Source organism: Saccostrea cucullata, unplaced genomic scaffold (assembly GCF_032062105.1).
Source record: "Saccostrea cucullata isolate Sc308-1 unplaced genomic scaffold, CSIRO_AGI_Scuc_v1 ctg668, whole genome shotgun sequence".
In the NCBI taxonomy this organism is placed as follows: domain Eukaryota; kingdom Metazoa; phylum Mollusca; class Bivalvia; order Ostreida; family Ostreidae; genus Saccostrea; species Saccostrea cuccullata.
Genome location: NW_026926978.1, coordinates 21179 through 49110, shown reverse-complemented (window position 1 = coordinate 49110; position 27932 = coordinate 21179). Strand labels below are relative to the sequence as shown.

At 34.1% G+C, this 27932-nt stretch overlaps 4 protein-coding genes across 4 annotated transcripts; all 4 read left to right on the top strand.

Moving 5' to 3' along the window:
• The first annotated feature begins 51 nt into the window (after positions 1–51).
• On the top strand, positions 52–4832 carry LOC134273123 (H2.0-like homeobox protein). The gene is made up of 4 exons (XM_062755298.1): positions 52–559; positions 716–886; positions 3797–3984; positions 4567–4832. The coding sequence occupies exons 1-4, from the start codon at positions 181–183 to the stop codon at positions 4765–4767; spliced, it is 939 nt and encodes a 312-aa protein (XP_062611282.1). The 5' UTR covers positions 52–180; the 3' UTR covers positions 4768–4832.
• Positions 4833–7321: 2489 nt separating this feature from the next.
• Positions 7322–10160, top strand: LOC134273122 (galactose mutarotase-like). The gene is made up of 8 exons (XM_062755297.1): positions 7322–7480; positions 7582–7712; positions 7956–8131; positions 8611–8820; positions 8943–9030; positions 9131–9275; positions 9704–9878; positions 10028–10160. Exons 1-8 carry the CDS (start codon positions 7410–7412, stop codon positions 10109–10111), a joined length of 1080 nt encoding a protein of 359 aa, XP_062611281.1. The 5' UTR covers positions 7322–7409; the 3' UTR covers positions 10112–10160.
• Positions 10161–19004: 8844 nt separating this feature from the next.
• LOC134273121 (galactose mutarotase-like) lies at positions 19005–21917 on the top strand. The gene is made up of 8 exons (XM_062755296.1): positions 19005–19152; positions 19247–19377; positions 19472–19626; positions 19800–20009; positions 20103–20190; positions 20548–20695; positions 20848–21022; positions 21530–21917. The coding sequence occupies exons 1-8, from the start codon at positions 19082–19084 to the stop codon at positions 21608–21610; spliced, it is 1059 nt and encodes a 352-aa protein (XP_062611280.1). The 5' UTR covers positions 19005–19081; the 3' UTR covers positions 21611–21917.
• A 533-nt stretch (positions 21918–22450) lies between these two features.
• Positions 22451–26230, top strand: LOC134273128 (uncharacterized). The gene is made up of 2 exons (XM_062755304.1): positions 22451–22454; positions 24270–26230. Exons 1-2 carry the CDS (start codon positions 22451–22453, stop codon positions 26228–26230), a joined length of 1965 nt encoding a protein of 654 aa, XP_062611288.1.
• Positions 26231–27932: the final 1702 nt, after the last annotated feature.

The window sequence follows — 27932 nt, the reverse complement described above, 5'->3', positions numbered from 1 at the left end:
ACAGCATCCAAACTTTCCATTTTCACAGAAAACCTTAAATCTAAATATTGAAACAGCATTTCTGCAGCATTTGACCCCATGTTAGTGATATTTTAATATAAATCAACGGACTTCTACTTTTTGTCGGAATTCTATTCTGATGCCGTGAGCACCATTTTACACTCAGTGGAATTCTATGGAATGACAATGTTTTCCACCAGTTGTGGTGCTTTTTTGTCCCCTTACCCAGGAGCAATATGGGCGTTCCCTCATCTTAACAGCTCCTTAGCTGCGGTGTCCAGAAAGAATCCGTCATTTCGAATATCGGACATTTTAGACGTCCAAAAATCTTCTCTACCTTTCCCCGTCTACAAAGTTCCGGACAGTTCGGTCGGAGGGTCGGGATGTCGAACCCAGTCCGCTCTGGGGCCTCTGCAGGCGTTCTGTACCTCTAAAAGCGTCCACAGCTTTGTGTCCGATTCCTTACCCTCCAGAAATGTGGAACAGAGACCTCCAAAACAACTTAAGTTTGGAATTAATACGATCTTGTCAGAGGACTTCGGAAAGAAACCTGAAAAAGGTAAACCAATCATACTCGGGTAACTTTGTATTGAGTTGAATGAACAATTAGCTTCTTTATCTTTTTCATCTAATATTCATAACCTTTGTGACAGGATGTTTTTCTTTCGATATATTTGTATAATTTGGGTTTTCAATAAAATGATAATTTTTGCAGAGGACAAGGCCCCTACTACTCGCTACCCTGGCGGTGGACCGTGTGGGTGCGAGAGTCAGAGTATTCCTTTCTACCACAGAGGAGGGATGTTCCCGTCCCAAGGGATTCTGTCGGCCCTCCCCACCCCTTCTTTCTCAATGACCTCCGCCGGCGGCATTGATTCACTACCAGGTAAGTTAAGGATACATAACACAAAACAAAAGGTCGATGCATGCATGGATATTGATATATATTTTTTACACGGATTTTGAAAAGAAATAACAAAATCTAAAAATAAAAAAAAAATCGCAAGTTTCTTTGATGTTTAAATATATATGACCTATACATGACTTTGTGACGTTTTATATGATAGATCAATAAAATATTTTGCACACATTTTAAAAGTGTGTTTCAAAAACTTTCAGTTAACCTGGCAAAACCTATATGAATGTAAATCTTTGTGAAATATCGCTGATTTCAGATGAAAAGAAAGTTTGAGCTATTTATCATGAAACGTAGGATGAGACTATGTACATTTAGTTTTTTTATTTTACTTGATCATAAAATGATTACATGTCATTTCTTATTCATTTTACCATATATATCCATTGGATAAATAAATTTATTTTGGTCAAATCCATCACTGTTTGAAAATAAAATGTACGAGAGTTGTCTACTTAAAATATAATAAAAAATAATCAACACTACACCCTAAAATTTTAAGTACTCTTTAGCAAATAGCAAAATCTGAAATAAGGATACATGTATATGTACGAGATAAGCTCAAATAAACAGATTATCCACGGGATGTGCATTTATTGAATATAAATTATTTGAAAGGGAAATACGTATAAATAATTGTAACTATGAATGAAATATTTTACACAAGGTTGTAACAAAGGAAACAAAAAAAACTATCTGGATGTTGATCTTTAAAGTAAAGCTGTCCCGAAAATAATTCTTTAAAAAACATTTTTAATTCTTAACAAAGGATGATAGTAAAACAACTGATAAAGTTTTATATCTTTTAAAAAACAGATTCAGGCATTTACAAATTTTTGAAAGAACTGAACTATTTCGTTGATTAATTATCAATCTTGAATCATCACCTTGGGTTTCTGATAACACAAAAATAACGAGGCGATGAAACATAAACTCTTTATTTATAAATCTGTTGTCTGGCTAAAATTTATCAATGTCTTTAAATGTTTTTAAAACGAACAGATAAAAATCAACTCTTTTTATTACATATTGAAATGTTTAAATATTATAAATCATCATAAATAATCAATTTTAAATGGATAATCAATTTTTAAAAAAGGGTAAAGAAACAGTCCATTTATTTTGCATAATATAAATGAAACATGAGAGAAAACGTCTAGAGTTTCATATACAGCTACCATCGGAATTTTGGGTCGTAGCAAAGAACTGATTTTAATCAGATTGATAAAAGAGAATTGTTTATTTTTTTTACACTTATTGACAGTTAATAAAGGATGTATAAATTATATAAATTATTTTGATTTCAAACCATCGACTTATCAGATAATAAGTAAAAATTTAAAAATAATAAACGACTAAGTAGTAAAAATAAATGAATGTATAGATTGAAAAAATAATTAAAAGAAAGTGTTTCATTTTTTGCATATTCTACATGAATAATTAAGTTATAAAAATATGTAATACAAATATTTTTCATAATGTTTCAAAATACATTTTTGTTTGGTTTTGAAAAACAATGAAAAAGGATGAGCTGAAAATAAATAAATTAATTAATTAATCAATGAATTACTCCACCTCCACCCCTTAATTTATAAACAGTACCGATAACAATTTTAAATGTTTGAAAATTCTATTGCTTTAAAATAAACACAAATTATTTTTATCAAGAAAAATGTGCTTTGTTTTTTAAGCATTGTAATTTTTGTTTGGACCTCGGTACCCCCTTCCATATTTCATTGGTATTATTTTATGTTTAAGAGTTTTAAATATTTTTTTCATTTCTTTTTAATGTAATCCATAACAGCATGCATTGTCTGTAACTTAATACAAATACTGTATTCGTAAATCCAGCATTTCTACTTCCATGCTTCAAACTTCTTAATCAACAAAACTATTTAACAACAAATTAAATTTTCTTGATATACATGTAATGCAATATAAATGTCCTCTTTCTCCAAAAAATAAACTTAGTACTTTAAACAAAAACTTACAACATGTACGAAGGACATTAAATACAAGTACAAGACAATGTCGCCTTTTATCATGTTAAAGTGTATTTTATTTATTTGTTTGATTATTCATTTACTTTATATGACCATTTTTATTTATTTATTTTTTTCTCAATATCCACGCATAATTTTATTTAAAACTTTATTTAGTATATGAATGATGTTTCATTTAATTTGATTTAAATTGGGCAGCATGCAAAGCCTATCTTAGCCCTCTCCCTACACAGTCGTTAAACATATCTCAACATTATCCCCTTTTCCTTTGAGTTATCAGAATAACAAATAAATGCGTGTAATCTAATTTAAAATGATAATAAAAATAATAATTTGGAAAATATCATCTGATTGGTGCATGTAGACAGTTATGTGACAAAGCAAATAAAATCCCTGCTTCTGAAAGCTCCTCGCGTTTTCCTCTATAATAACATCATAACATGTTCAGGAGTGTGAAAACCCAAGAAAATTCAAATTCATAACATGATTTTGCTGGATTGAAAGTTCACATTTCCCTCACTATCAAGCATATGAGGCAATACATTTATATGTTCATCTTTTTACACTTCTAAAAACTGAACTGTAAATACCATATTGAAATATGGAAAAAAAAAACAACAACAACAAAAATGTACCAATGATATATGCAAAAAAGAAAACAACAGAATGTACCATTGAAATATGCAAAAAAAAAAAAAAAAAAACAAACAAACAAAATGTACCATTGGAATTTGCTAATAACAAAATGTACCATTGGAATATGTATTTTAAAAAAATGTGCCATTGAAATATACAAATAACAAATTGTACCATTGAAATATGCAAATAACAAAATGTACCTTCCACTGTATAAATTTAATATGTTTCAATGTTTCAGGCCCTTATTCAATTCTAAATGATGACGTCAGTTTGGGACACCATTGCAAGAGGAAGCGGTCTTGGTCACGTGCGGTGTTCTCCAATCTTCAGAGGAAGGGACTCGAGAAGAGATTCGAGGTTCAGAAATACGTCACCAAACCAGACAGACGACAGCTCGCCGCCATGTTGGGTCTTACAGATGCACAGGTAAAGAGAATTAGTGACTAGAAAAATATAAACCAATTGCAACTGCTAGAAATTGTGGGGGAAAACTTTTCGTGTTTTATAAGAACGCAAAAATCGGACTTTGGGAGGAAAGCTTTGTGTAAATTTTCTGTATAAAAGTTGATGAGGCGTTGAGGGTGCACTAAGTGTAAAGATTCGCGATGTAAAATCGGATTCCGTCTTTACTTTTTTATTGTAAACACATGCAACATGCCTTTCAATTGATAAATGTCTGAATCTAATGTTATAGTCAGCGCGAAATCTCACAGAATTAAGGCATGATAGATAATGTTACATTAATCTTACCAACTAAACTTCCAATGTAATAGAGCAAAAAAAAAAAACAAAAACAAAAAAAAAAAACAAAAAAAAAAACAAACAAAAAAAAACAAAACAAATTGACTTGATTTCCGTGCCTAACTTTTCTTCATAAATAAGAAAAAAAAACTGTATCCAATAATCTTAGATGAATATTTTTAAATTAATTTGATTTCAGTTTTATCAATAATTTTGATACACTAATGCATTATAAGTAATACTTTTGTGTTTGCATATTTTATTAAGGTGAAAGTCTGGTTTCAAAACAGAAGAATGAAATGGCGACATGCTCAGCAAACAAAGGAGAAGTCGAATTCCGAAGGGACAAGTTCGGAAACCCTCCAAGAAGAAGCACTGGTTAATGATGTTGATACTATGGATAGTGATGACGTCAATGAAGACGTCATGGAAGAGAGACTTGAAGATTGTGAAGACAAAGATTCCTAGTGAATCTGCTTACCTTTTTTTAATTACTTAGACTGTAATAAAATATTGTTGTTTGTTGTTATAAAGTGTTCTTTTTTTGTACACACAAATACACTGAAGTTAATATTAAAAGATGATTGAGTTTCTGATTGACACTATCTATGTGGTTTTAGAGACCATGTCTTCCAACAATCTATTGGAATTCCCATGGGTACCAATTGCGTCCCGTTAATAGCAGACCTATTTTTGAATTCACATGAAGCAGACTTTGTCCTAAATCTTATACGTGAAAAGAAGAATGAAGGATATGGAGATAACTAAGTATTCAATATCAAAGTCTATAAAACAATACAAAATAGGAGCAGAGCAAACACGGACCACCAAAACATCAGTGGTGGGATCAAGTGTCATGGAGGAGTGAGCATTCCCTGTCGACCGGTCACACCCGCCGTGTGCTCCTTGGTATGATCGGGAAATACCGGAAAATCCGTGGTCAACTCAGTGTATAAATAATTGACTAACATTTAGTGCGAAAAACGTCAGTCAGCATTTGACTCAATGATAAATTGTATTTGCTGACCTTCATTGTATCGACGATAAAGCTTACGAAATGATGACTTTAAACGAGACTGCTGATAATATTCTTATGTCATCAACTTGTTTGTCAATAATTTACCGTTCTAGAAATTGTTCATGCGTAAAGCATGCTCTTGCGTATCGAATCAAGTGAGATATATAATCTCCGTATGCAGGTGATGAACGTATATTGCTGCAAAAGTAAGGGAAGTTGACGATAGAAAAGCTAGTCATCATTTTATCATAGAGCTTAGTTGTTAGATTACCATTAACATCTTTTTCAAGTAAAATATCGAAGTATGAAACAGATGTGTTAGACTCCGTGGTATCTTTTATTTCAAGCTCACCAGGATAAATGGTATCGACATGGGAATGGAAATTACCATTCATTTGTTAATTGACAATACGTCGTCAATATATCTACTTGTCGAGTTGAAGGCCACAGCAAGTGTTGTATTATTTTCACAATTTTGCACTAATTCTGCTTCATATGAATTTTTTAAAAAAATGTCGGCTGATAGCGGCGTGTAATTGGTTCCCATGGGAATTCATTGTTGGAAGACCTGGTCTCCAAAAACTACATAGATATTGTCAATCAGAAACTCGAACATCATTTTGATCTCAACTTCAGAGTACTTGTGTATGCAATCAGACTATCAGAGTGTGTATTAACAAACTAATTTTGCAAATGACCAATGACCAGGTAAATAAATTTACAAAATTCCAATTTTATTGAAAAAGCAGCTTTCAATGATATCAAAAAGCCTGGACTTGTAGTGGCCTTCAACTCGACATTCAAGATAAATTGACGATGTTTTGTCAATGAACAATGGTTATTTCCATTCTTATATCGATGCGATAAATCCCGATGTGCTTGAATAAAAAACCCTGAAGTATCTAATACATTTTTTTTTTCTAATTTAGATATTTTAATTGAAAAAGGCCTTAATGATAATCTAACAACTAAGCTTTATGACTTTTTAGTCGCCAACTTCCCTTACTTATGCAGCAATATATACCTTCACCACCTGCATGCGAGATTTATATTTCTCAGTTGATTCGAGGAACAAGAGCATGCTCTACATATGAACAATATATGAAATTTATCAAGGTAAATTTATATTAACAAACAAGTTGAATAACAGCAATCTCGTATAAAATCATCATTTCGTAAGTTTTATGGTCGATACAATGACCTTGTCAGCAAATACAATAATTATTACCATATAGTCAAATGCTGACTGACGTTTTTCATACAAATTGTTAGGCCATTATATACACCGTAAATTGTCGACAGATTTTTCCACTGGATTCCCGATTATGACAAAGAGCATGCGGAAGGTGTGACTGGTTGGCAGGGGATACTCACTCCTCCATGGCACTTGGTCCTACCTCTGATTTTTTTTGGAGGTCCATGTTTGTTTTGCTTCAATTTTGTATGGTATTATTGACTTTTGAGCTTGAATTCTGTTCGCTATCTTTATATTTTTCACTATTACTATGAAGAATACGACTCGAACATAAGCGGGATTGAAATGAAAATTATAAGAATCGATCGTTTTTTTAATAAACGAAACATCATATTAAACTAGCAGTGCGATTTAGAGAAAGTAGTCTGTTTGATAAAGCAAACAAAAACTTCTAAATAGGCACAGATTGGTTTGCTATAAGATTTCAGCAGAAATATTTTTTTTTTCTTTAAAAACCTTTTATCAAAAGATATTAATATTACGAATGTCTGGGTGCATTTGATATTTAATATCCCCCACTTTCACCAGGGGAAATTAAATCCGAATCCTAGCTTGATCCGCCCCTGAAATGTGATTTTTTTTTAAATTTAAAACATTTTTCAAGTATATTTTTACAGTATTGGTACACAAACTCAGTTCTTGTATTTACTCAAATAAATACTCTAAAGTACAAGTACTAAGTAGGTTATCGTAAATTGATATGTTTATTTACTTTATTGACCGCCCCGGCTACTGACTCGGACCGAAGCTTTGGCTGTTGAGGGTTTACTCGAGTGGAACGCTTCTTCCGGATAGCGATAACGACATTATTTCGGACAGGATTCTGCAGTCCTGACGATGAGTCAGTCTCCAGTACTTCCGGAAAAAGATTCCTACGGACAGCTTAGTGATGGTAGGGACGTGTACAGGTAAGAAAAAAAAAACTCAGGTGTCTTTGTTTTGATATTCTGTCTGTATAGGCGACTACTGCAGCGCGTTACTGTCATAAATATTTATTTTAATTTTGCAGGTACTCATTTACTAACAACAATAAGGTGACAGTAAGAGTGATCGATTACGGTTGTGTAATCACCGACATCTTGGTACCCGACAAAGATGGCAACATAGAGGATATCAGCATCGGATACGACAAAATAGAGGGTGAATAAATATAGAAACATTTCCGTGATAATGGGGTTTTGTGTCAATAATTGTTATCTAAACTGGCATAAAAATAATAGAATTTTTATATTTACGTAGGAAATTATAGTTATTTTCAGATTAAAAATTAGAATATTATAGTAAAAATACTTCAATGCATCCATTGGGTGTCCATTTAGCGTACTGGTACACTCAGTATTACATGTAGTATATCATGATTAATGTATGTAAATTATTTTTAAGACTATGAACCAAACCCAAGATGTTTCGGCTCTATCTGTGGGAGAGTCGTCAATGTGATTTCTAACGCTAAATTCGTCCTGGACGGTAAAGAATACAAACTCCCGGCCACATTCTCCAGCTACGAAAACGAGGAACCCAAGCACGCCATCCACGGAGGAGTCAAAGGATTTCACCTGGTAAACAATGCTTACATTATATTTACATCCATTTATGATTATCCCCTCGCAACAAAGAGGGAGGGGATCTACATGGCAACACCCTTGTGTGTGTAAGTGAATGAATGATCCGAGTGAGTGCGTGCATAACGGAAGTTACACAAGTAATAATTCGAATTGGTTAATATGCGGATTTGCAATGCTCTTTTAAGCGTGTGAAGCACCGATTTTCTTCTTTATTTTTTTTATGAAAACGACATTCCCAAAACAGTTTATTAAAAGGTAAATTACAAGTATATATAGATTGCTGCAGTAGTTTGTAAAAGTACATGTATTACTAGTAACAAAGAAAGCAATTTGGTTTTAAATTTTAATTTAAATAATTTTCAAAAAATTATCAAACGAATCTCAAGTTAGTTTATTATACTATACAAGTTTGGTTTATCATACTCTTTAAGCTTGGAGTACATGTATACGCAGTTGCTTTTTTGATTTTTCAGAAATTATTTAGTTCTTGGATTGAAGGAGACAAAGTTAACATGAAGTATGTGAGTCCAGATGGAGAGGAGGGGTACCCAGGGGAGCTAACTACTATTGTTTCATACCAACTGACCAATCAGAACGAACTTGTGATCGAATATAAAGCCACTACAAACAAACCAACCATAGTGAACTTCACAAACCACGCTTACTTTAATTTGCAAAAACATGTACGTAATCACTGCATATAAAATTTACCACAATTTGGACATGCACTATTCATCTTACAATAAAAGCAATATCAGTGTGATCGGATTTAAGGGGGAATACTTATAACATTTTGTAAATATAGGATTACCCAAACATTGACGACCATGTACTCCAGATCAATGCAGAAAAATACACAGTCAACAAAGAGGACGATATCTTTATTCCATCAGGTACTGGAACAAAAAAAAGATGTATATAAATGTATCATTTACCAATTATCGAATCATTAATTAGACACTTTTATGATTACACGATCATTTCCCGTTTCAGGAGAGTTGCGTGACGTGGCCGGAACACCATGGGACTTCCGAAAACCTGTGAGATTCAGGGATAGACTGAAGGATGGGCCGCATGGAAAGGGGTTCTTCCACAACTTCTGTCTAGGAGAGTCAGGACCCCTCAAACATGCAGCAACGTAAATCTAACAAACACATCATTCAAAGCCGGGGATGGGGTTGGGGATAGAGGGTGGCTTGATAGTACTTTCTGTGTATTTATAAGTTGCGTTCCTGCTTTGACTTTAAAATCATAATTTGAGTTCAAGGTTTTGCTTGACTTTAAAATCATTATTTAGACTCTAATACTAGTAATACTGATTCCATGGTAGATAAAATATATAGGAAGTAGTGTATCTGACACTACTACATATAGATGTACACACACACACACACACACACGAAATGTTTGCAGCTGGTGTAAAAATTTTTTTTATACACTTAGCCCTCCACTTTCAATTTGTCTACAATTATTTTTTTTCCTTTTGAATGAAGGTGGCGTCCTTTAAAATTCCCTGTGATTTCAAATTAATCTGTTCACATTAATGATGCAATGTTTTCCTCTTAGGTTAGATCACCCTCCCACGGGAAGACGAATAGAAGTGAAAACGACTGAGCCAGGAATGCACCTATACACCGGATGTAACACCATTCCCCATACCAGGGGAAAAGAGGGCGCTGTGTACGAACCTTTCTGTTCTATCTGTCTAGAGACACAACACTATCCTGACTCGCCTAACCATGTACGTAGTGTATAAATTAGGCTTTTCATCAACTGATAAATTTTGATGGTTTCTTTCACAAAATATTGTATGTTTCAAAGCATTTGTTGGCCATACAATATATAATACCAAAGAAGCTTTTAATCTAGCTTTATTTGTGTCAATTTCAGGAGAATTTTCCAAGTATCGTGTTGAGGCCAAACGAACAGTTCTACAGCAAGACTATTTATAAATTGACCCTGATGCCACAGTGAAGCAGATGCAATGTTTATTACTTTTTGCAATATTAAAACTTAAAATATATTTCTAAAGAAGGTCATTTTTTATATTGCTTCTATGACCTTAACAACAGAAACATGGGTTTGATATACCTGTGAAAAGAACTTGCAAAAACTTTGAATGTGATATAATTTGAAAATAAATCTGGCATGTGTACATATACAAGACGCATCAAGCCCATTTATAGAATACAATACCAGGGGTCTTTGTGGGGTTTCTCATCATCTATATTGTCTTACTGTTTTCCGTACCTTTTTCCTAAATCTAGCAAATATATAACTACTGTAGAAGTACTTTTTTCTGCGTGGTATTAATTTACGCTATGTACGCTGTCACAAATTTTCCGCGGAAATTTGTCCAAGCGTACTTATTATAAATGTAAGGAATATAGTGACAGTCTAAGAAATATGCGCAATTTTCTACCCGCGGATTAAACAGAAATTTAAGATTCCGCGGAATTATAACCCCGTGGAAAAAAAGTACTTCTACAGTAATTTTTGGAATTTGATTGTACATTGTTGAGTTGCATATCGAGTTTACATTTCGAATTTAACGCAATTACGGTTTTTTTTTAATCTTTAAAGGGAACAAGATTACATTTGCCGGTAGGAGGCTAGTGTTACTTGCAATGCTTTTTTTAGCTCACCTGAGCCGAAGGCTCAAGTGAGCTTTTCTGATCACATTTTGTCCGGCGTCCGTCTGTCTAGCTGTCCGTCTGTCTGTCTGTCTGTCTGTAAACTTTTCACATTTTCGACTTCTTCTCAAGAACCGCTGGACCAATTTCAACCAAACTTGCCACAAAGTATCCTTGGGTGAAGGGGATTCAAGTTTGTTCAAATGAAGGGCCACGCCCTCATTCAAGTGGAGATAATTGGGAATTAATGAAAATTTGGTGGCATGTTTTAAAAATCTTCTTCTCAAGAACCACTGTGCCAGGAAAGATGAAACTTATGGGGAAACATCCTCAGGTAGTGTAGATTCAATTTTGTTCAAATCATGACCCCCGGGGGTAGGGCGGGGCCAAAATGGCCGAGAAATATATAGGAAAATTCTTTAGAAATCTTCTTCTCAAGAATGACAAAGCCATAATTCATCATATTTATATGGAAGCATGTTCACATGACCCCCGGGGGTAGGGCGGGGCCAAAATGGCCGACCAAAGTTTTACATAGAAATATATAGGAAAATTCTTTAAAAATCTTCTTCTCAAGAATGACAAAGCCATAATTCATCATATTTATATGGAAGCATGTTCAGGTAGTGTAGATTCAAGTTTGTTCAAATCATGACCCCCGGGGGTAGGGCGGGGCCAAAATGGCCGACCAAAGTTTTACATAGAAATATATAGGAAAATTCTTTAAAAATCTTCTTCTCAAGAATGACAAAGCCATAATTCATCATATTTATATGGAAGGATGCTCAAGTAGTGTAGATTCAAATTTGTTCAAATCATGACCCCCCGGGGTAGGGCGGGGCCAAAATGGCCGACCAAAGTTTTACATAGAAATATATAGGAAAATTCTTTAAAAATCTTCTTCTCAAGAATGACAAAGCCATAATTCATCATATTTATATGGAAGCATGCTCAGGTAGTGTAGATTCAAGTTTGTTCAAATCATGACCCCCGGGGGTAGGGCGGGGCCAAAATGGCCGACCAAACTTTTACATAGAAATATATAGGAAAATTCTTTGAAAATCTTCTTCTCAAGAATGACAAAGCCATAATTCATCATATTTATATGGAAGCATGCTCAGGTAGTGTAGATTCAAGTTTGTTCAAATCATGACCCCGGGGTAGGGCGGGGCCAAAATGGCCGACCAAAGTTTTACATAGAATTATATAGGAAAAATTCTTTGAAAATCTTCTTCTCAAGAATGACAAAGCCATAATTCATCATATTTATATGGAAGCATGCTCAAGTAGTGTAGATTCAAATTTGTTCAAATCATGACCCCCAGGGGTAGGGCGGGGCAAAAATGGCCGACCAAAGTTTTTAAAGATATATATAGGAAAATTCTTTAAAAATCATTTTCTAAAAAATAGCAAATCCATGATTGGTCATGGGACTACTTTTGGATTTAAATTTTACAATGAAAAGCCATTTTCTACTTTTTCCTACCCTTAGTGCTCAGGTGAGCGATGTGGCCCATGGGCCTCTTGTTTCAAATGATAAGCAAAAAGAAAAACGATTCAATGCTAGAGATGAAGCTAAAACAATGTTCTTTTTCAGTCACTCGGATTCTCTATCCTCCATCGCAACACATTCGTACTTGCAGAAGTGAAAAGTCAACACGAAAAATTGATTTTGACCTCTGAATAAAGCTACTAGTATATTCCCCTCTCCTCTTCCGAAATGGTTGATGAATGTTCTTTTTCCCTTGGTATTTCATTGAATATGTAATAGCATTCCGTTTTTAAGAAAAATAAAACTTAGAAGGATGACAATTTCTAAACATTACTTAACAAGAGGCCCAGGGGCCACAGCGCTCACCTGAGCACATCGGCTAGAAAAAAGCACATCAGATCAGAACTGAAAGTTTACTGGGGGGGGGGGGCTTGAATTTTAACCCCCCAGGGGTTCATGATTTGAACAAATTAGAATCTACACTACCTGTGGATGATTCCATTTAAATAGAAAAATCTCACTAATCATGGCTTTGAGGTACTTGAAAAGAAGATTTTAAAAGGTTTCCCTATATATCCCTATGTAAAATTTTGGTCGGCCATTTTGGCCCCACCCTAGCCCCAGGGGTTATGATTTGAACAAACTTGAATCCACACTACCTGAGGATGATTCCACAGGAGTTTCATCTTTCTTGGCCCAGTGTTTCTTGAGAAGAGATTTTTAAAGATTTTTCCTATGTATTCCTATGTAAAACTTTGGTCCGCCATTTTGGCCCCACCCTAGCCCCGGGGGGTCATGATTTGAACAAACTTGAATCTACACTACCTGAGGATGATTCCACAGGAGTTTCATCTTTCCTGGCCCAGTGGTTCTTGAGAAGAAGATTTTTAAAGATTTTTCCTATGTATTCCTATGTAAAAATTTGGTCGGCCATTTTGGCCCCACCCTAGCCCCGGGGGTCATGATTTGAACAAATTTGAATCTACACTACCTGAGGATGATTCCATATGAGTTTCATCTTTCCTGGCTCAGTGGTTCCTGAGAAGAAGATTTTTTTAAAATGCCATTAATTTTTCTCTAATTCATAATTATCTCCCCTTGGAAAAGGGCGTGACCCTTCATTTGAACAAACTTGAATCCCCTTTACCCAAGGATACTTTGTAGCAAGTTTGGTTGAAATTGGCCCAGTGGTTCTTGAGAAGAAGATGAAAATGTGAAAAGTTTACAACGACTACGACGACAACGACAACAACGACAGAAAACGGACAAATTTTGATCAGAAAAGCTCACTTGAGCCTTCGGCTCAGGTGAGCTAAAAAGGGAATGGTGTTTCCCTCTTTATTAAAAGTCCGTACCCCAATATGTCTGTAAAAAGTAAAAGATAGGGAAACAAGTCTTTTCTGTCCCTGGTTTGGTATGTTTCTTTCAACGATACAATACACGTAGTTCATAATCAAAAACCTGCTTTCAAAACCGGTTTTCAAAACGGGTTTTGATTTTACGTGCTATGACACACAAGGAATACAGGAAGGTCACGAAATGTATCAGTCTCCAATTTTATTAAAATTTCATTCTATTTATCAATTTTAACATTTTCTTAAAAAAAACCCCACAGATCTCAAAATCGTCACAGGTTAAATAACCAGACATGTTTCATTTGAAGTTTTTATTTGCAAATTATATAAATTTTTCATTTATATATCAAAAAAGGACGGTATTTGGTCTTTACCATATTTCAAAGTTTTCCAATGGATAGTACTGTCACGTTGTTATTTAGGGTTACACGTGAACTTGTGTTGTATTTTGTTTATTAGGGGAATCACTCGCTTGGGGAAATTTTAACTTTATTCCTTATTTGGACTGCTCTACACGTGGGGCTACTTCCTGGCTTGGATTGCCCTCTACGGTGGCTGTAAAAATCCAAAGAATGAAGAAATAATATATTTTTAATAACTGAAGTTTATTCTTTGAAATCGTCGATGAAAGTATATTAATAATCTTATAAACAAACAGTCACCAGTTAAAAATACAATGTAAAATATTATAAAAATATGTTTTAAAGTTATTCCTGGTGACTGTACAGAGGGTTGAACAATTTAGGAAAAATCCCTCTGTAAAATGAAAATCTAAACTTGCCTAGATATATTATAAATCTAAACTACTAATGTTACAGCGGACAGTCTCGTAGCATTAATTACTAAACAGAGAAAATTTGGAAATAAGACATTATGTACAGAGAGGTTGCCGTTATCGAATCACTTAGTAAATTTGCTTGGATATTTCGTACCCGAGTTTGAGTTAAATTCATTTTACAACATTGTTTGGTGGTACTATGTTTTACTTATAACATCATATATATTTGCCCAATAACCACTGATTAAATAAACACTTATCGCTGTACTTGTATGAATGATGTTTTCTCCTTTACCGGATCATTTTCTCCATTACCGAATCACGTGACATAAAGCTGATTATTCTGGTTCGGGACCTTGTAAATTTAAAAATACCTTTCTTACGTAACGTTTTACTATGCTTTAAAATATTTCAAACCCCACCCACCCCCCAAAAAAGTAGAAAAGCTAGGAATTTTTTGAGTTGTTTGCATCCGACAATTAATGTAAAAACAACAACAATGAAATCATAGGGAAAACAAATGACTAGTTGATATAAGAGGACGTAAAAACTTATATGTGCATGATGAACTGCAAACAGCCAAAGAATTAATTTTTGATTCAAAAATTGTACTCATTGAGCTACCGCACTTCCTCCCCATAATTTTGTCACTATTTAGATAGAAAATATATCGCTAGATATATGATTGTGCCCCCTCAAAAAAAAAAACCGTCAGATGACCTTTTTATGCTTGCTTAATTAATTGTCAAGGAATTTTGGTGGTTGATAGTGCTCCTCAACTGAAAATGTATGGCTCTGCACCCCTCCCCCACCAACTGAAATTGCTTCCTACGATCCTAGATTCAGAGATACCTAAAGCTGAAAGGAACAATTATATTTTCAATTCTAAATTTCCTCCAATGAGCAGAGACAATTTTACAAATAATGATGTAGGGATTCATTTGCTGGATTTCTCCATTCCAACATCCACAGTAGACTAAATACCAGTATTCCGATTTATTAAATACTGGAGGTTGTCCTTTCACTTTATATGGGTCTACTTCAACTGTCCATCGTCTCTATAGAAATGAATAAGATAGCTCATTCTCCTCTAGGTGCTTTCATAGTGCTCTTTCTCCCTTTTACGTGAAGACAGTGGTGGCATATATTCCATATAGGCAAAAGGCTGCAGTCTGCATATCATTTTCTCAATATGTAATTTAAATCATATGTTTACTAACTAGTAAATGTTGAAAAAGGGGGGGGGGGGGTATCATAATACTCTGTTTTTATTTAGCTTGATGTATATAAAAATATTGTTAGCAATATGCATTTTATATTATTTTTTTTGATCATGACAAGAAATAAAAATTTATTATTGGAAATATTTTTTTTGGGGAATAGGAAAACTGCAAACGGGGTATTGTTGGAAATAATGATTTAGTAGGGAAGTTTAAATAGCAAAGGGATAAATAAATAAAATTTCTAAATCTTAATTTTGTTTGGTAATCATGACGATTTTTATTTCGCTATCGTCGATGTCTTCACATTAGCTTACATGCACATATATACCACCGGGAGACATTCTCGAATCCACATGCTCTGCACTTCTTACTTATTTTGGCTGCTGATTGTGTTTATGTGTATTTTAACCACCTTTATTGTACGCTTTTGGTAGGCATCTTCTGTTGTTGTTTTTTACTGTAACTGGTGTGCAAAAAACCGCATACGAAAAATTATGATTTGGACAGGATCCCTGCATCTCATATTTCTTGAAACAGCGATTCGTTATTGGAAACCTAAATACCCCCAACTTTAAAGCGAATACTATTAATTTCTGATTTAGAAATTGTATGACGCTTTCAGTGCTTTTAGACACATAATTTTATTAAACATCTGCATCAAATTTGTTTACCTAGAATGTACGATTCACATTGGAGCGGTACCGAAAAGTGAAAGTAGTCTGCTTGCATGTACGCTTCTGGTCAGCGTCACAAAAAAGCTTGTTCATGTTTATTTAAAAATTAGGACATTGAACGAGTTGAATTTAATAATTTCATGATAAATGATAAAAGCAAGAATAATTCAGCATGACAGGGTAGGTTAAGCTAAGTATTGGACTTTGATAAGAAAAATACAGAATTTTCATCTGAAAGTGATTCGTTAACGGGTGCGATTCGTTATTGGCAACCTCACTGTATTTTACACTTTTCTTTTAACTTTAATCATAGATCATTGAAATGGAAACTAGTCCGAACTAAAATCATTTAAATATAAAGGTAATCATAACAATCAAAAGCTTGTGTACTTACAATCTCATCTCTAAAGTCATTTTACAATTTACTTTTCCAGCGCTTTTCGATATAAACAAATAACATTTTTACCTCCTTATATTAAAGAGCGCGCAATGAATATAATGGCGCTAAATTTCAAATTACAATTCTAAGAACGCTACATTTATTTGAGACTGTCGCTAAACCCGTTTATTACAATAAAACGCACAACTATAAACTATACAAATACTAAATGAGGCCACTATGCATAAAACTTATGCAACAATAAAATCTTTAGGGGAAACTTAACTCAAGCTCAAATTTAGAATCAATTTAAGAAATAAATAAAAATACTTATCAATAAAATACTTAATATTTTAAAAATTTATTTATGAGCATAAAAAGAATTGCTTTAATAGAAAATGAAGCAATTAACTAAAAATTATATGATTTACATACCTGTAAAAATCCAAAGAATAAAGAAATAATATATTTTTAATAACTGAAGTTTATTCTTTGAAATCGTCGATGAAAGTGCACACCACCGACGATTCCGCGTCTTTGGATTACAGGATTTTAGCCAATCAAAATTTAGAATTTCTTAATGAATAGCCGAAAGTTGTCATAACACCTAATTTTCTATTTTAATAAAAATTTGTGGGAAGACAGTACCTTAGACCGGCTGAAAAATTATCAAAAATCATACACTATTTTAAGGTTTCACCAAACGTCAACTTGTCCAAAAATTTATTTTTACAGTAGCTACAAAACTATGTGAAGAATAAATTTAAAACTTTTACAGTTTATAAATATATCATTGATTAACAGATAGAATGTATCACTTAAAAACGAATATAAAAACAAATAATTTTCAACGAAAAAAATATATTAAAAAATGTGCACAATTTTTTTTAAAAAAAATACACTGCTTCTGTACTTTTAGTGAAAGCCATCATTGCAGAAATAATTCATTATATTTATCAAAGAAGGGCAAGTTGGACGTGAATGGTCTCTGAAAGGCTCTTATTGAAAGTATGAAATGTATAACGACAAGACCCCTATAGAATCGGCCATTTGCAATGTACTTTCGGTTTCATATCTTTGTAAAAGAATTTTTTTCAATAACTATTTTTTTTAAAGGTATTTATTATCAAGTGATACTTTCTATCTGTTAATCAATGATATATATATAAACTGAAAGTTTTAACCTTATAAATCTAATAGTTCTAGAGCTATTGTAAAAATAAAGAAGATGGGCGCATTTGGCGTGTGATCTCCAGGAATCATTTGTACGAAACATTTATGATTTAAATGTCCATGAATTTGTTGGCAGAACATGTACATAGCTGGTCAGATTTTACAAACACGTCCACAGGGTTTTTTTTTTCCATTTAGTTTGAAATATCTTGTGAGTGTGTAACATTTATGTCCGTTTTTCGTAGGGGGTACCATAACATAGCAATGTTTCACAAAAATAAACACCTAAAATATTTAATGCATAGATGCATAATAAGTGTACATGTACATTATAGAATAGTAGATTAGAATTGATTTCGCTAGAGAATCAAACAGAACCAAAATTACTCTTATTATTTTGATACATCAGTACATAAAACGAAACTGACAAAATAAATGGTTTGCATGAAAAAAAAATTAACGCACCATGCCAGGCTCAACCCAAAATGTTTAGCTTCTAGTACAGTGATCAGGCAGACCTATTTGCTGAGCTGTCACCGCTACACATTTTCAGATGATTTAAAAAGGAAAGAGAAGCACTACATTCACACATTGAAATTATTTGGGGAAAAGTTCATTTTTCGTGGACTCGGGTCTAGATCTTCTCTCCATTTTTTGTGTATTCGTTTCTTTAAATTAAAACACTCACAAATAACGTTTCAAAATCATGGAGAGAAGACCCAGAGATAGAAAACTTTTAGAAAAACGTGTTTGAAAATGTACCATTTTTGTACCAAATGTCTGATCCGGCCAATTTTCAAGTTATTTTTTAGCAAATCAAAGCTTAATTTCGGGAAAATATTTTCCTTTCTTGTTGTACAGGAACCCGATAAGTAAAAAAAAATTATAAAATTTCCTGTGACATGTCGATAAAATTTTCACTTTTCAATTACGCCCAGATTCCTGCCGAATGCCAATCAAAAGCGCCCTCGTTCTTTTTGGACAAGTTGACCTTGTTGAAAACTTAAGTATTTTAAACCTAGTAGTTTGTAAAAAAGGAAATCAAATAAATCTAAAATATATAGATTATTATTAGTTTTGTTGTTTTCTACTACAATCTTTTCCGATATGCACATACAGATAATCGTTATCATTAAAATGCATGTTCGAGTTACGGTCCTTGATATCGCGTTGAGTAGGGGTGTGTGCGTGCTCGGCGATAGCAGAAGTACACGAATTTTAAAACTTGAGAATTAAAATGAGTCAGTCCCCTGTGATACCTAGAAAAGATTCTTTTGGACATCTCACAGATGGAAGGGAGGTTAACAGGTAGTAATATAATGTTAAAAAAAAGTATTTCCATTAAAAATATCAGTGATGGATCTTACGAAGGAACAGTATTGCAATAATTCATTATTTTCAGGTATACTTTTTGTAACCATAATGACGTCACTGTGCGGGTGATTGAGCTGGGCTGTGTCATCACAGAGATCCGGGTTCCTGACAAGCAAGGCGTGGTATCTGATATCAATCTGGGATACGATGATGTAAAAGGTAACCCGACACAATTTTTACTCAGTGATATTTATCAAAATCTTAAGACAAATTAAGGTAATCTTAGTTTTTAGTGATGTTATTCCTTTCCCAGAATACGAGACGAATCTGTTGACTTTAGGGGCAATATGTGGCAGGGTTGTCAATGTTATTTCCAATGCCAGATTTACTTTGGACGGCAAGGAATATCACGTGACTAAAAACTTTGGAAACCATTGCATTCATGGAGGGAAGAAATCATTTACACATGTAGATATCCTAAACATTTAGCTCTTCAAATAAATGAAATTTAAGTATAAAAGTGAAAGAGACATATAAGAATTTTTTCCCCTCAGAATTTGTCCCTTATGTTTTAATGATTAATAAAATTATATCCTTATGTATATATGAAATAAACAAATTTCATTTTCATTTCATGAAAGCAACTCTGGAGTTCGTGGATAGAAGATGATAAAGTGAAAATGAAATACGTAAGCCCTGACGGAGAGGAGGGGTTTCCTGGAGAGTTAACAACCACTGTGTCATATCAACTGACCAATCAGAACGAATTAGTGATCGAATACAGCGCCACCACAAACAAACCAACACCTGTCAATCTTACAAACCACGCCTACTTTAACTTAGCAGGACAAGTAAGACAAGGATATAAAAATCTCTCTGTCAGCTTTTTAAAGATGAAAATTATGTATTTAAACATAATTTTATTTTTTCTTTACTGTGTAAAGAATTTCCCGAACCTAGATGAACACGTGTTACAGATAAATGCAGACAAATTCACACCTACCAAGGAAAATGAGATTTACATACCTTCAGGTAACTTTCAAGATCACGGCGGCTAAGAACGCGAATTATAACATAGCCTAGCTGCCATTAGCATTTAGCAATGTGTCAATCACCTAGTGGCTAGTCAAGTCAAGTTGAAGACAGGCAATATGTCTAACTATAGTCAGTTGCCCTCTTTCTAATTTTCTACTGACGCCTTTTTTTTTTATCTTTTCCGCTGTGAGTTGAACCATAAACAGTTTCCGCGATTGTGTCACTCTAAATTGTGACCAGCTTTAGTCAATATTACTTGAAGTGTTTGACTGTTCTGTACGTTCTGTCTATTTCGTTGGCGACAAGTTTGACATCTGCGAGGATAAATGAATACTTGCTTATGTCTACATTCAGGTGAAATCCGTGACATCACAGGAACACTGTATGATCTCCGTCAGCCGGTCAGACTGGGAGACAGGCTCGGTAAGATGCCCCACGGGAAAGGATATTTCAACAACTTCTGTGTGGCCAATGCTGATGGAAGTCTGAGACTTATAGCCACGTATGTGTGATTCAAACTGTCCATTACCTTTAAACCAGTCTGTCTCTGCACGGTCAAGTCTTGTAGCATATTTTATTCCTTCATTCCAACCATTTAATCCTATTCAATTTCATTCGACTATATGGTTTACTCTCAGTATTTCGTTTCACCAGGTTAGCTCACCCTCCCACGGGCCGCCGTATGGATGTGTACACTACTGAGCCCGGGGTGCAGTGTTACACTGCAGGGGACACGATCCCTCACACCCGGGGGAAGGCGGGGGCGGTGTACGAGAAACTCGGCTCCATCTGTCTGGAGACGCAACACTACCCAGACAGTGTCAACCAGGTACACAACAAAAGAAGAAATTATGTATTTTATAGCTTTGGTTGTTTATTAAATTATTATCTAATTAATAGACAAATCAGTGCGAAAGCCGTTCAAATATAACTGCTAGAAAATGGCGTTTTCTGTACATAAATTAATGTTGTATAAAGTGAAAAGCAACTTTCATTCGCATGTGATGAATACTCCAGCGTTTCTATCTTTAATTCGCGAATATTTATCGCCGTAAACCTTTATGTAGAGAATGTTTACTACTCTGTAGGTCGAAGATAGATCAATCTGGCGAATCACGAAAATAAAAGATGACGCGAATAATACTTAGTTTTCAGTATTTCGCTCCCAAAAGCACGAACTCTTGAATTGTATCGACAAATTCACTTCTTTAATATTTTGAGAACACTTTTCTCTTTTAAAAACGGCATGTCAGCATTGATCAAAATACACCTTTAATAATATTAATGAGGAGAAGGTTGAAATTTAGAATTTACCATTTGCTTTTCTATTTTGAAGGAAAGTTTTCCTGATACAATTCTCCGTCCAGGTCAGCAGTTCTATAGCAAGACGGTTTACAAGTTTGGACTGATAGATTGATAGATTGAAGTAGCCGGAAACACAGCAAAACGGAAATGGCGGATCCCTTTTATGTAATCATGTTTTCTGAGAGAAACTGGAATATTACGGACAAAAAATGAAGGTTTCCTGTAATTATCAAAAGGTGAAGAATTTAAAGGTGGCATCCAAGGAACTATTAATTAAATATATAGGGTAAATCTGAGATAAAACATTGTGGATGGTGTATATTTTATCTGGAAAACATCGTGGTCCACCATTTCTAGAGTTACATGTAAAGCTGTACAGGTGACTGATTGTCTGAGCAGTGGATGATTCCTTTTAACTACAATCAGTAAATGATTGAGTTAGTAAATATAATGTTCTTGTAAATCGAATTTGTAAAATAAAAATTATGGATGTCACCAAAAAATGGTTTTATATTACATGTGTGTATTTGTATTCCTTTCAAATATTCCAATATGTATAAAGCACAAACTATAGTTTTTTTTCTATATGTATGCAGCTGTATAAAGTTAACTTTTATAATTGTCAGTAAAATTCAGTAAACTGATACCTTATACTGAACAAGACTTCGTCAACTGAGCACTACTTCAGTCTTGTAAGGGGAGCGGATCCTATCGGTTTAAGAATCACATTCTGCGGTTAACTTACCCACCAGCAGATTTCTATAAGTGGAAACATTCATGTCGGATTACCCTAATCTCGAATGACCGTGGCTGCTTTGACGTTTTAACATTTATAATCTAGAACGTTAATTTTTAATCTTCATATAGCAGGATATAGGCTAAATAGAAAAATAAATTTTTAAACAACAAGAATGTAATATAGAAACGCTAGAGAAGTACACAAAAAAGAGCAATGGGTAAGTTTATTGTGTTGTATTCTCATAAAAGAGAGAAAAATGTTAAGATAATTGTAGTATTTTAATAATTGTCACTCATAAAAAAGAAAATATATTTCATTCGTAATGTGATGGGAGAACTTTGTCTAAATTTTAGTCATTTCTTCATGAAGAAGAGTTATCATTTCTATTCTTAAGGTTTTAAATTAGTAGTAAGTATATTTGTTAAATGAATTACCGGGAGCAAGCAGATATATAAAGAAAATTTGAAACTATAAATTTTGAATATGAGATGAAAATTTAAACATATACATGTATAAGAAAACTCTTTTGTTAAAGAATAAAGCTTAAATCAAAGTTTAACTTTATCTACAAGAAATACATTTTTACTGTATATATGCATTGCACCGTTTATCAAATGTTTTGTCAAAATTGTGCAAAATAGAATAAAATTTGTATAAAAACTGCAAATAAAAATATTTTGCATGTAATGTTTATTAATACACAATTATATAATAATAAGTATTTGTTTTGTTTTTGGTTAATTAGGAGCTTTCGATTTATCGTCAAAGAACATATTGACGATCCAGAGTATAAGAAGGGGTCTTGGTAGGAAATTGAAATAGGTTTAAAGTGGTAAAAATGTTGGGAAACACAATTTTCATGATATTTCAAATACTTAAGTATGTCTTTGATAGAGATATCTTTATGTTGGGAACTGTAACCGAGGATTTAAATTTGTTTACAAAGTCAGTGGACCTGATATATTGGAAACATTTTAAATCTGTCACTATATATAACATGTTTATATATTTAATAATCCTCAGAAGGTTTTCTTTTGCATAATAGGCTATACTTATTATTTATTAAAGGAAAAACTTGGTACTTGTTTTAGTATATATTTGTGTACTTCTCGTGTGGTATCTACGACTCAATCTGTGGAAAAATTAATTTATCGATAATTATTTATTTATTTTCTTTAAATTTATCAATATACATGCATTTAAAAATTATCGTGGATACATTATATACTTTAGAGTCAAGAGAGCAATTTACTTGAAAAAACATCAAAGATAAGTAATATTTTCACATATACATTGTACATGTACATTTATTTCTTAAGAATCGTAGCATTTTCCAATTTAAGGTCAGACGAGACGTTCCGCAAAGATATATAATTTTCCCTAAGAATTTATCATTGAATTTTAAGTACTTAAGCAAGTTTCCTCACAAAAAATTAGGGTACCTTACCAGGCATTTGGCCAAGATACCATAGGGTTATTTTTCTTATATAAACCTTATTGGTAATCTTCTAAATGGCCTATAAAGCAATTTTTGGTGTGCTTATATTTAAAAACATTTTAAAAACAATGTAGAAATCAGAAGAGAATGACAAATATGAATAATTTTTGATGTAATACCAAGAGATACAAAACATATATTTGAGGAATGTGTCACCTGAATGACCTTAAAAGAAAAAAAAATATTTTTTTTGTTTTCAAGATGGTTCAACATTAAAACGAGGTGTTTCAATTGTTAAACTCTGTGTTCTTATAAACGCTGATGAACATTCCTCGCAGTTAGGCGTTAGACACATTTTTGCAGTTTGTCTGAGAACAGACTTAATTTCTACTTATAGACCTACTGTCATCACAAAAAAAAAAAAAAATTTAAAGACCAATAAGTGCTGAAGGGCTTGTTATATTTTTTAAAAGTATATAAACAATGTTTTTTGCAAACATGAATTAAGAGTTGCGAATGTAGCCTTTTTGATACTTTGTGCTTCTATTTGATATTTTTTTAATTTTTATATCAATTTCCTGTTTCATTCTTTAGCTCCAGCTGATAAGAACGAGTATCAATTGGCGCGAGACTATGGCCTCGATATTAGCATGCCGGAAGCAAACTTTGCCGTGGCTTCCGCCGCGCAGAAGGAGTATCAGAAACAGTGCACCTTCCTGTACCGTGACTTCGTGAAGAATATGAACTCTTACATCAAACAGGAGCAGAAAATCAAAACGGAGCTCCGCAACTTAAAGAAACAAAAAGTTCTGAACAGCCAATACTCGCTTTACCGTACCGATGGCAAAGACTTGTTTTCCAATGCCAAAAAAGAGAGAGAAATGTTGCTTAAGAATAACGAGTTATCAAGTTCCTTCTTTGATGATATGTGTTTTAATCCATGGGGTCTTGATTCCATCATAGACGAAGACTTGATCCGCCCGAAGACTGCTCCGGCGGATGTTAAGGAAGGGGGTCTTCTAGCAGAACAGGATTCTGCAAACATTCCACCAAATACGGAAACAGAGCACGTAAAGCCGCTCTCATTGGCAGCAACACTTGACTCTAAACATGTTGACACTCATGTAGCCAAGGTAGAACACCTTTTAGAATCTCAGTCTCACACAAATCAGCTTGTTCCACCGAAACCCTCAGACCCTCCGAGTCCGACACAAGCGCGATTGCCAGTCAAACCGCCCGAAGTACCAAAAATTGAGCATATTTCTGATGAGCAGGATACAGTGACGGGAGAGAGTGTAGGTGACGGGGAAGTGGACATTCATACGGAGAGAACACGGGCCAGGAATATTGTCATCGACAGATATAAATTCCTTGAGCTCCAGAAAGGAGAAATCGACGTCAAGCTTCGGAATAAGAATGGCGCATTCCTCATCAGACCAATAAAACTGAGCTACGACCCAACAGGTGTTGATGCAGTTTTCATCGCCAAAGATCCATCAAAAGAGAGAATGGCCTTAGTAAGACAGAAAACAAATTTGAGGACTCCAACAGCGTCAGCAGAGTTAAAGATAAACAATAGAATAGCCATCCAAAAGTCTCTTGTTGGAAAAGCGGCCAAAAAGACCACAGTGGCTGAGATCTTTAACAGTGCTAGAGATAGGAAAACACGACACTTCAGAATCATCTCAAAGACCAACAAAGGCGAGGAAAATGACGATGAAGCTAACAAAGACGCCAAAATAAAAATTAGACCAGCTTCTTCTCCTGTGGTCAAAATTCCTACAACTGCAGGAGCTGTACGAAAAAGTAGCGTTCTCAAAAATCGAAAACCAGGCAGTAAGCCACCAATTGTTATCCGAGAAGCTTTCATGGAAAACGTTTCAAAGGAGAGGATGCCTACTGTTTCTAGAGAAATCAATCTGAATGACTCCTGTAATGTTGCTCCAAATAAAGCTCTGTCCAGTTCACGTAATTCTATAAACTTAAACTTACCTGTGAACAAAAGGAACTGTGATTCTGTGAGACCTGTAGCGCGATCTACATCACAAACATCTGTGGAAAGCCACGATCTAAATACTTCTGGTCATCATAGAGTGACATTTGCTAGGAGGGGATCACATGATTTATCACATTTAAATAGATCCGCCTCTTCAGCGTCAATAAGAGAAGGGAATGTTCAGTTCATGATGAGTGATGTTGACATGAATAATATGCTTCAGAGACTGATAGAAGGAAAAGGAGAGGAAGGCGACTACAGTACGATCCAAAATCAGGAGAACCCCATGGATTTACAGGATGCACTGAAAGCTCTGACGTTCATCAAACGTTTGAGTAGAATGTCGAGTCGCAACAAACGGAATTCTCCGTCAGAGGTCGCTTCTAGTACCGGAACAGCCAACACGTTACATCTCCCGCCACGTCTTAACAGCCGACAGGAAACTAACAAACTCATCCGAGATGCAAAACAGAAAGACAGCGAGTACATACAATCCATGTCCTCAATGAGACGCCGGGTGGCGCTGGGGGCCTCCAAATCCAGGACCGGTTTTAGATAATGCTGTAAATGTATTATATTTAGCCTGTACGATATTTGGCGGAAATTGATTTTTTATCAAGTTAGCGTAGATTTGATTTAGCGCATACCTTAATGTTCTTATTGATGTGTATATGTGGAAGACATTAAGCGTTTTACTTGAATTAGCGGAAGTATCTCTCCGCCAAAAGCGCTAAAAAGAATACGCAGCCAAGTATAATACGTTTACAGTAACATTTTGTGAAATATCTAATGTCTAGCTGTGATTGGATTAACCTCAATACGTGAATGGCTAGATGTGTTGATATGTATCGAACAACGCGGCACATATCAGCTCTCCAGATTCCAAGATCTCAAATTGCCTTGATGTTTTGTACCCATTTAGCACATTCTCTGTATTTTGCACACTTTTACCTGTGTAAGAAGGAGTAAATAAAGAATTTTATAGTAACTGATTATCGGTATTTTTTTTTAACATTTAACAAGTATAAGGTAAGACAGAATGTATCAGAATGAGTATATAAAAACTGTAAAAGCACTCGGTAAGATTTTCAATTCCATTGAAACAATATAAATTGGGAGTAGGGCAAACATGGATCTCCAAATCATAGATGGGATCAGGTGCAATAAGAGAGCAAGCATCTCCTGTCAAAAGTCATTTTGTTTGATTAGCAATTTTATTGAATAAGGTACAATATATAAGCATAAATTAACTAGGCATACGAATGAAGAACTTTTGTTAGTCTGGAACAACTTCCTTACAATTTCAGAATATTCCAAAATGGAAAAATAAAATTCAAATGCTTTATCATCGTCGGATAGCCACGTGTGATGCCGTCAGATAATAATTATAAGACAATATCACCCTTGGGTATCCATCGATGATGCTATATTTGCAAAAGAGTAGGTTTGAAATATTTCAGGATAAGATACACTCGGTATCTTTCACATATCGTATAAGTGAAAATTCTAGCGAAACGCAAATTTAGCGATTTGTCCTTAAAAACTGGTATTTTATTGTTAGCGGGATGTAATTTTAGCGATTTTAGAAAGATCACTATAGAAGCTATCACAAATAAAGTGCAATTAATTTTTAGCGATATTCAATTTAAGCGATCTTGGCACCCTCGCTAATAATGCCAAAATTCAATCCTCGTTAAAAATTCTACTTATACGGTACTTGTTGTTCATTGCATAATAAAAATCCTACATGTAATTAATGTAATTAGTAACTTTGTTAACGGTTTGTAACAGAAAAGAAAACATGGATATTTTGAGATTTAATAAAGAAAGAAAAACAACACGAAAACAAACAAATTAAAAACAACCAAAACAAACATTATCTTTTTTATTTATATCAAACAACGTTTCTCCAAAAATAGTTGATGAATCTTTCTTTAATCTATATGAAATAGAGTGCAAAAGGTACTAGTATGTCTTTATTGTATTCTGCAAATATACAAGGCCACAAAGAATCCTATTACAAATGGACAGAATCACATTCATTTGTGGATCATTTCCCTCCCGTGTTTTAGAGATTAATAACACGGGCAGACACCGAGACTACATCCAGTTTACCATCTGAACAACGTGAAACTAGGGCAAAGGTTCAAAATATCAAAGGTTCAAATAAAGTCAATTCTAAGTTGATAATAGGACCTACTAGTATATGTACATGTATATACAGTACCTAATACACCTAACACCCCTTGAGATATTTCAGT

Coding starts and splice junctions, on each gene's coding strand:
- LOC134273123 (XM_062755298.1), top strand. CDS start 181: ATGACAATGTTTTCCACCAGTTGTGGTGCTTTTTTGTCCCCTTACCCA. Junction 887..3,796: donor CGGCATTGATTCACTACCAG/GTAAGTTAAGGA, acceptor TCAATGTTTCAG/GCCCTTATTCAATTCTAAAT. Junction 3,985..4,566: donor TGGGTCTTACAGATGCACAG/GTAAAGAGAATT, acceptor TATTTTATTAAG/GTGAAAGTCTGGTTTCAAAA.
- LOC134273121 (XM_062755296.1), top strand. CDS start 19,082: ATGAGTCAGTCCCCTGTGATACCTAGAAAAGATTCTTTTGGACATCTC. Junction 19,627..19,799: donor GGAAGAAATCATTTACACAT/GTAGATATCCTA, acceptor ATTTCATGAAAG/CAACTCTGGAGTTCGTGGAT. Junction 20,010..20,102: donor ACTTTAACTTAGCAGGACAA/GTAAGACAAGGA, acceptor TACTGTGTAAAG/AATTTCCCGAACCTAGATGA.
- LOC134273122 (XM_062755297.1), top strand. CDS start 7,410: ATGAGTCAGTCTCCAGTACTTCCGGAAAAAGATTCCTACGGACAGCTT. Junction 8,132..8,610: donor GAGTCAAAGGATTTCACCTG/GTAAACAATGCT, acceptor TTGATTTTTCAG/AAATTATTTAGTTCTTGGAT. Junction 9,879..10,027: donor ATCCTGACTCGCCTAACCAT/GTACGTAGTGTA, acceptor TGTCAATTTCAG/GAGAATTTTCCAAGTATCGT.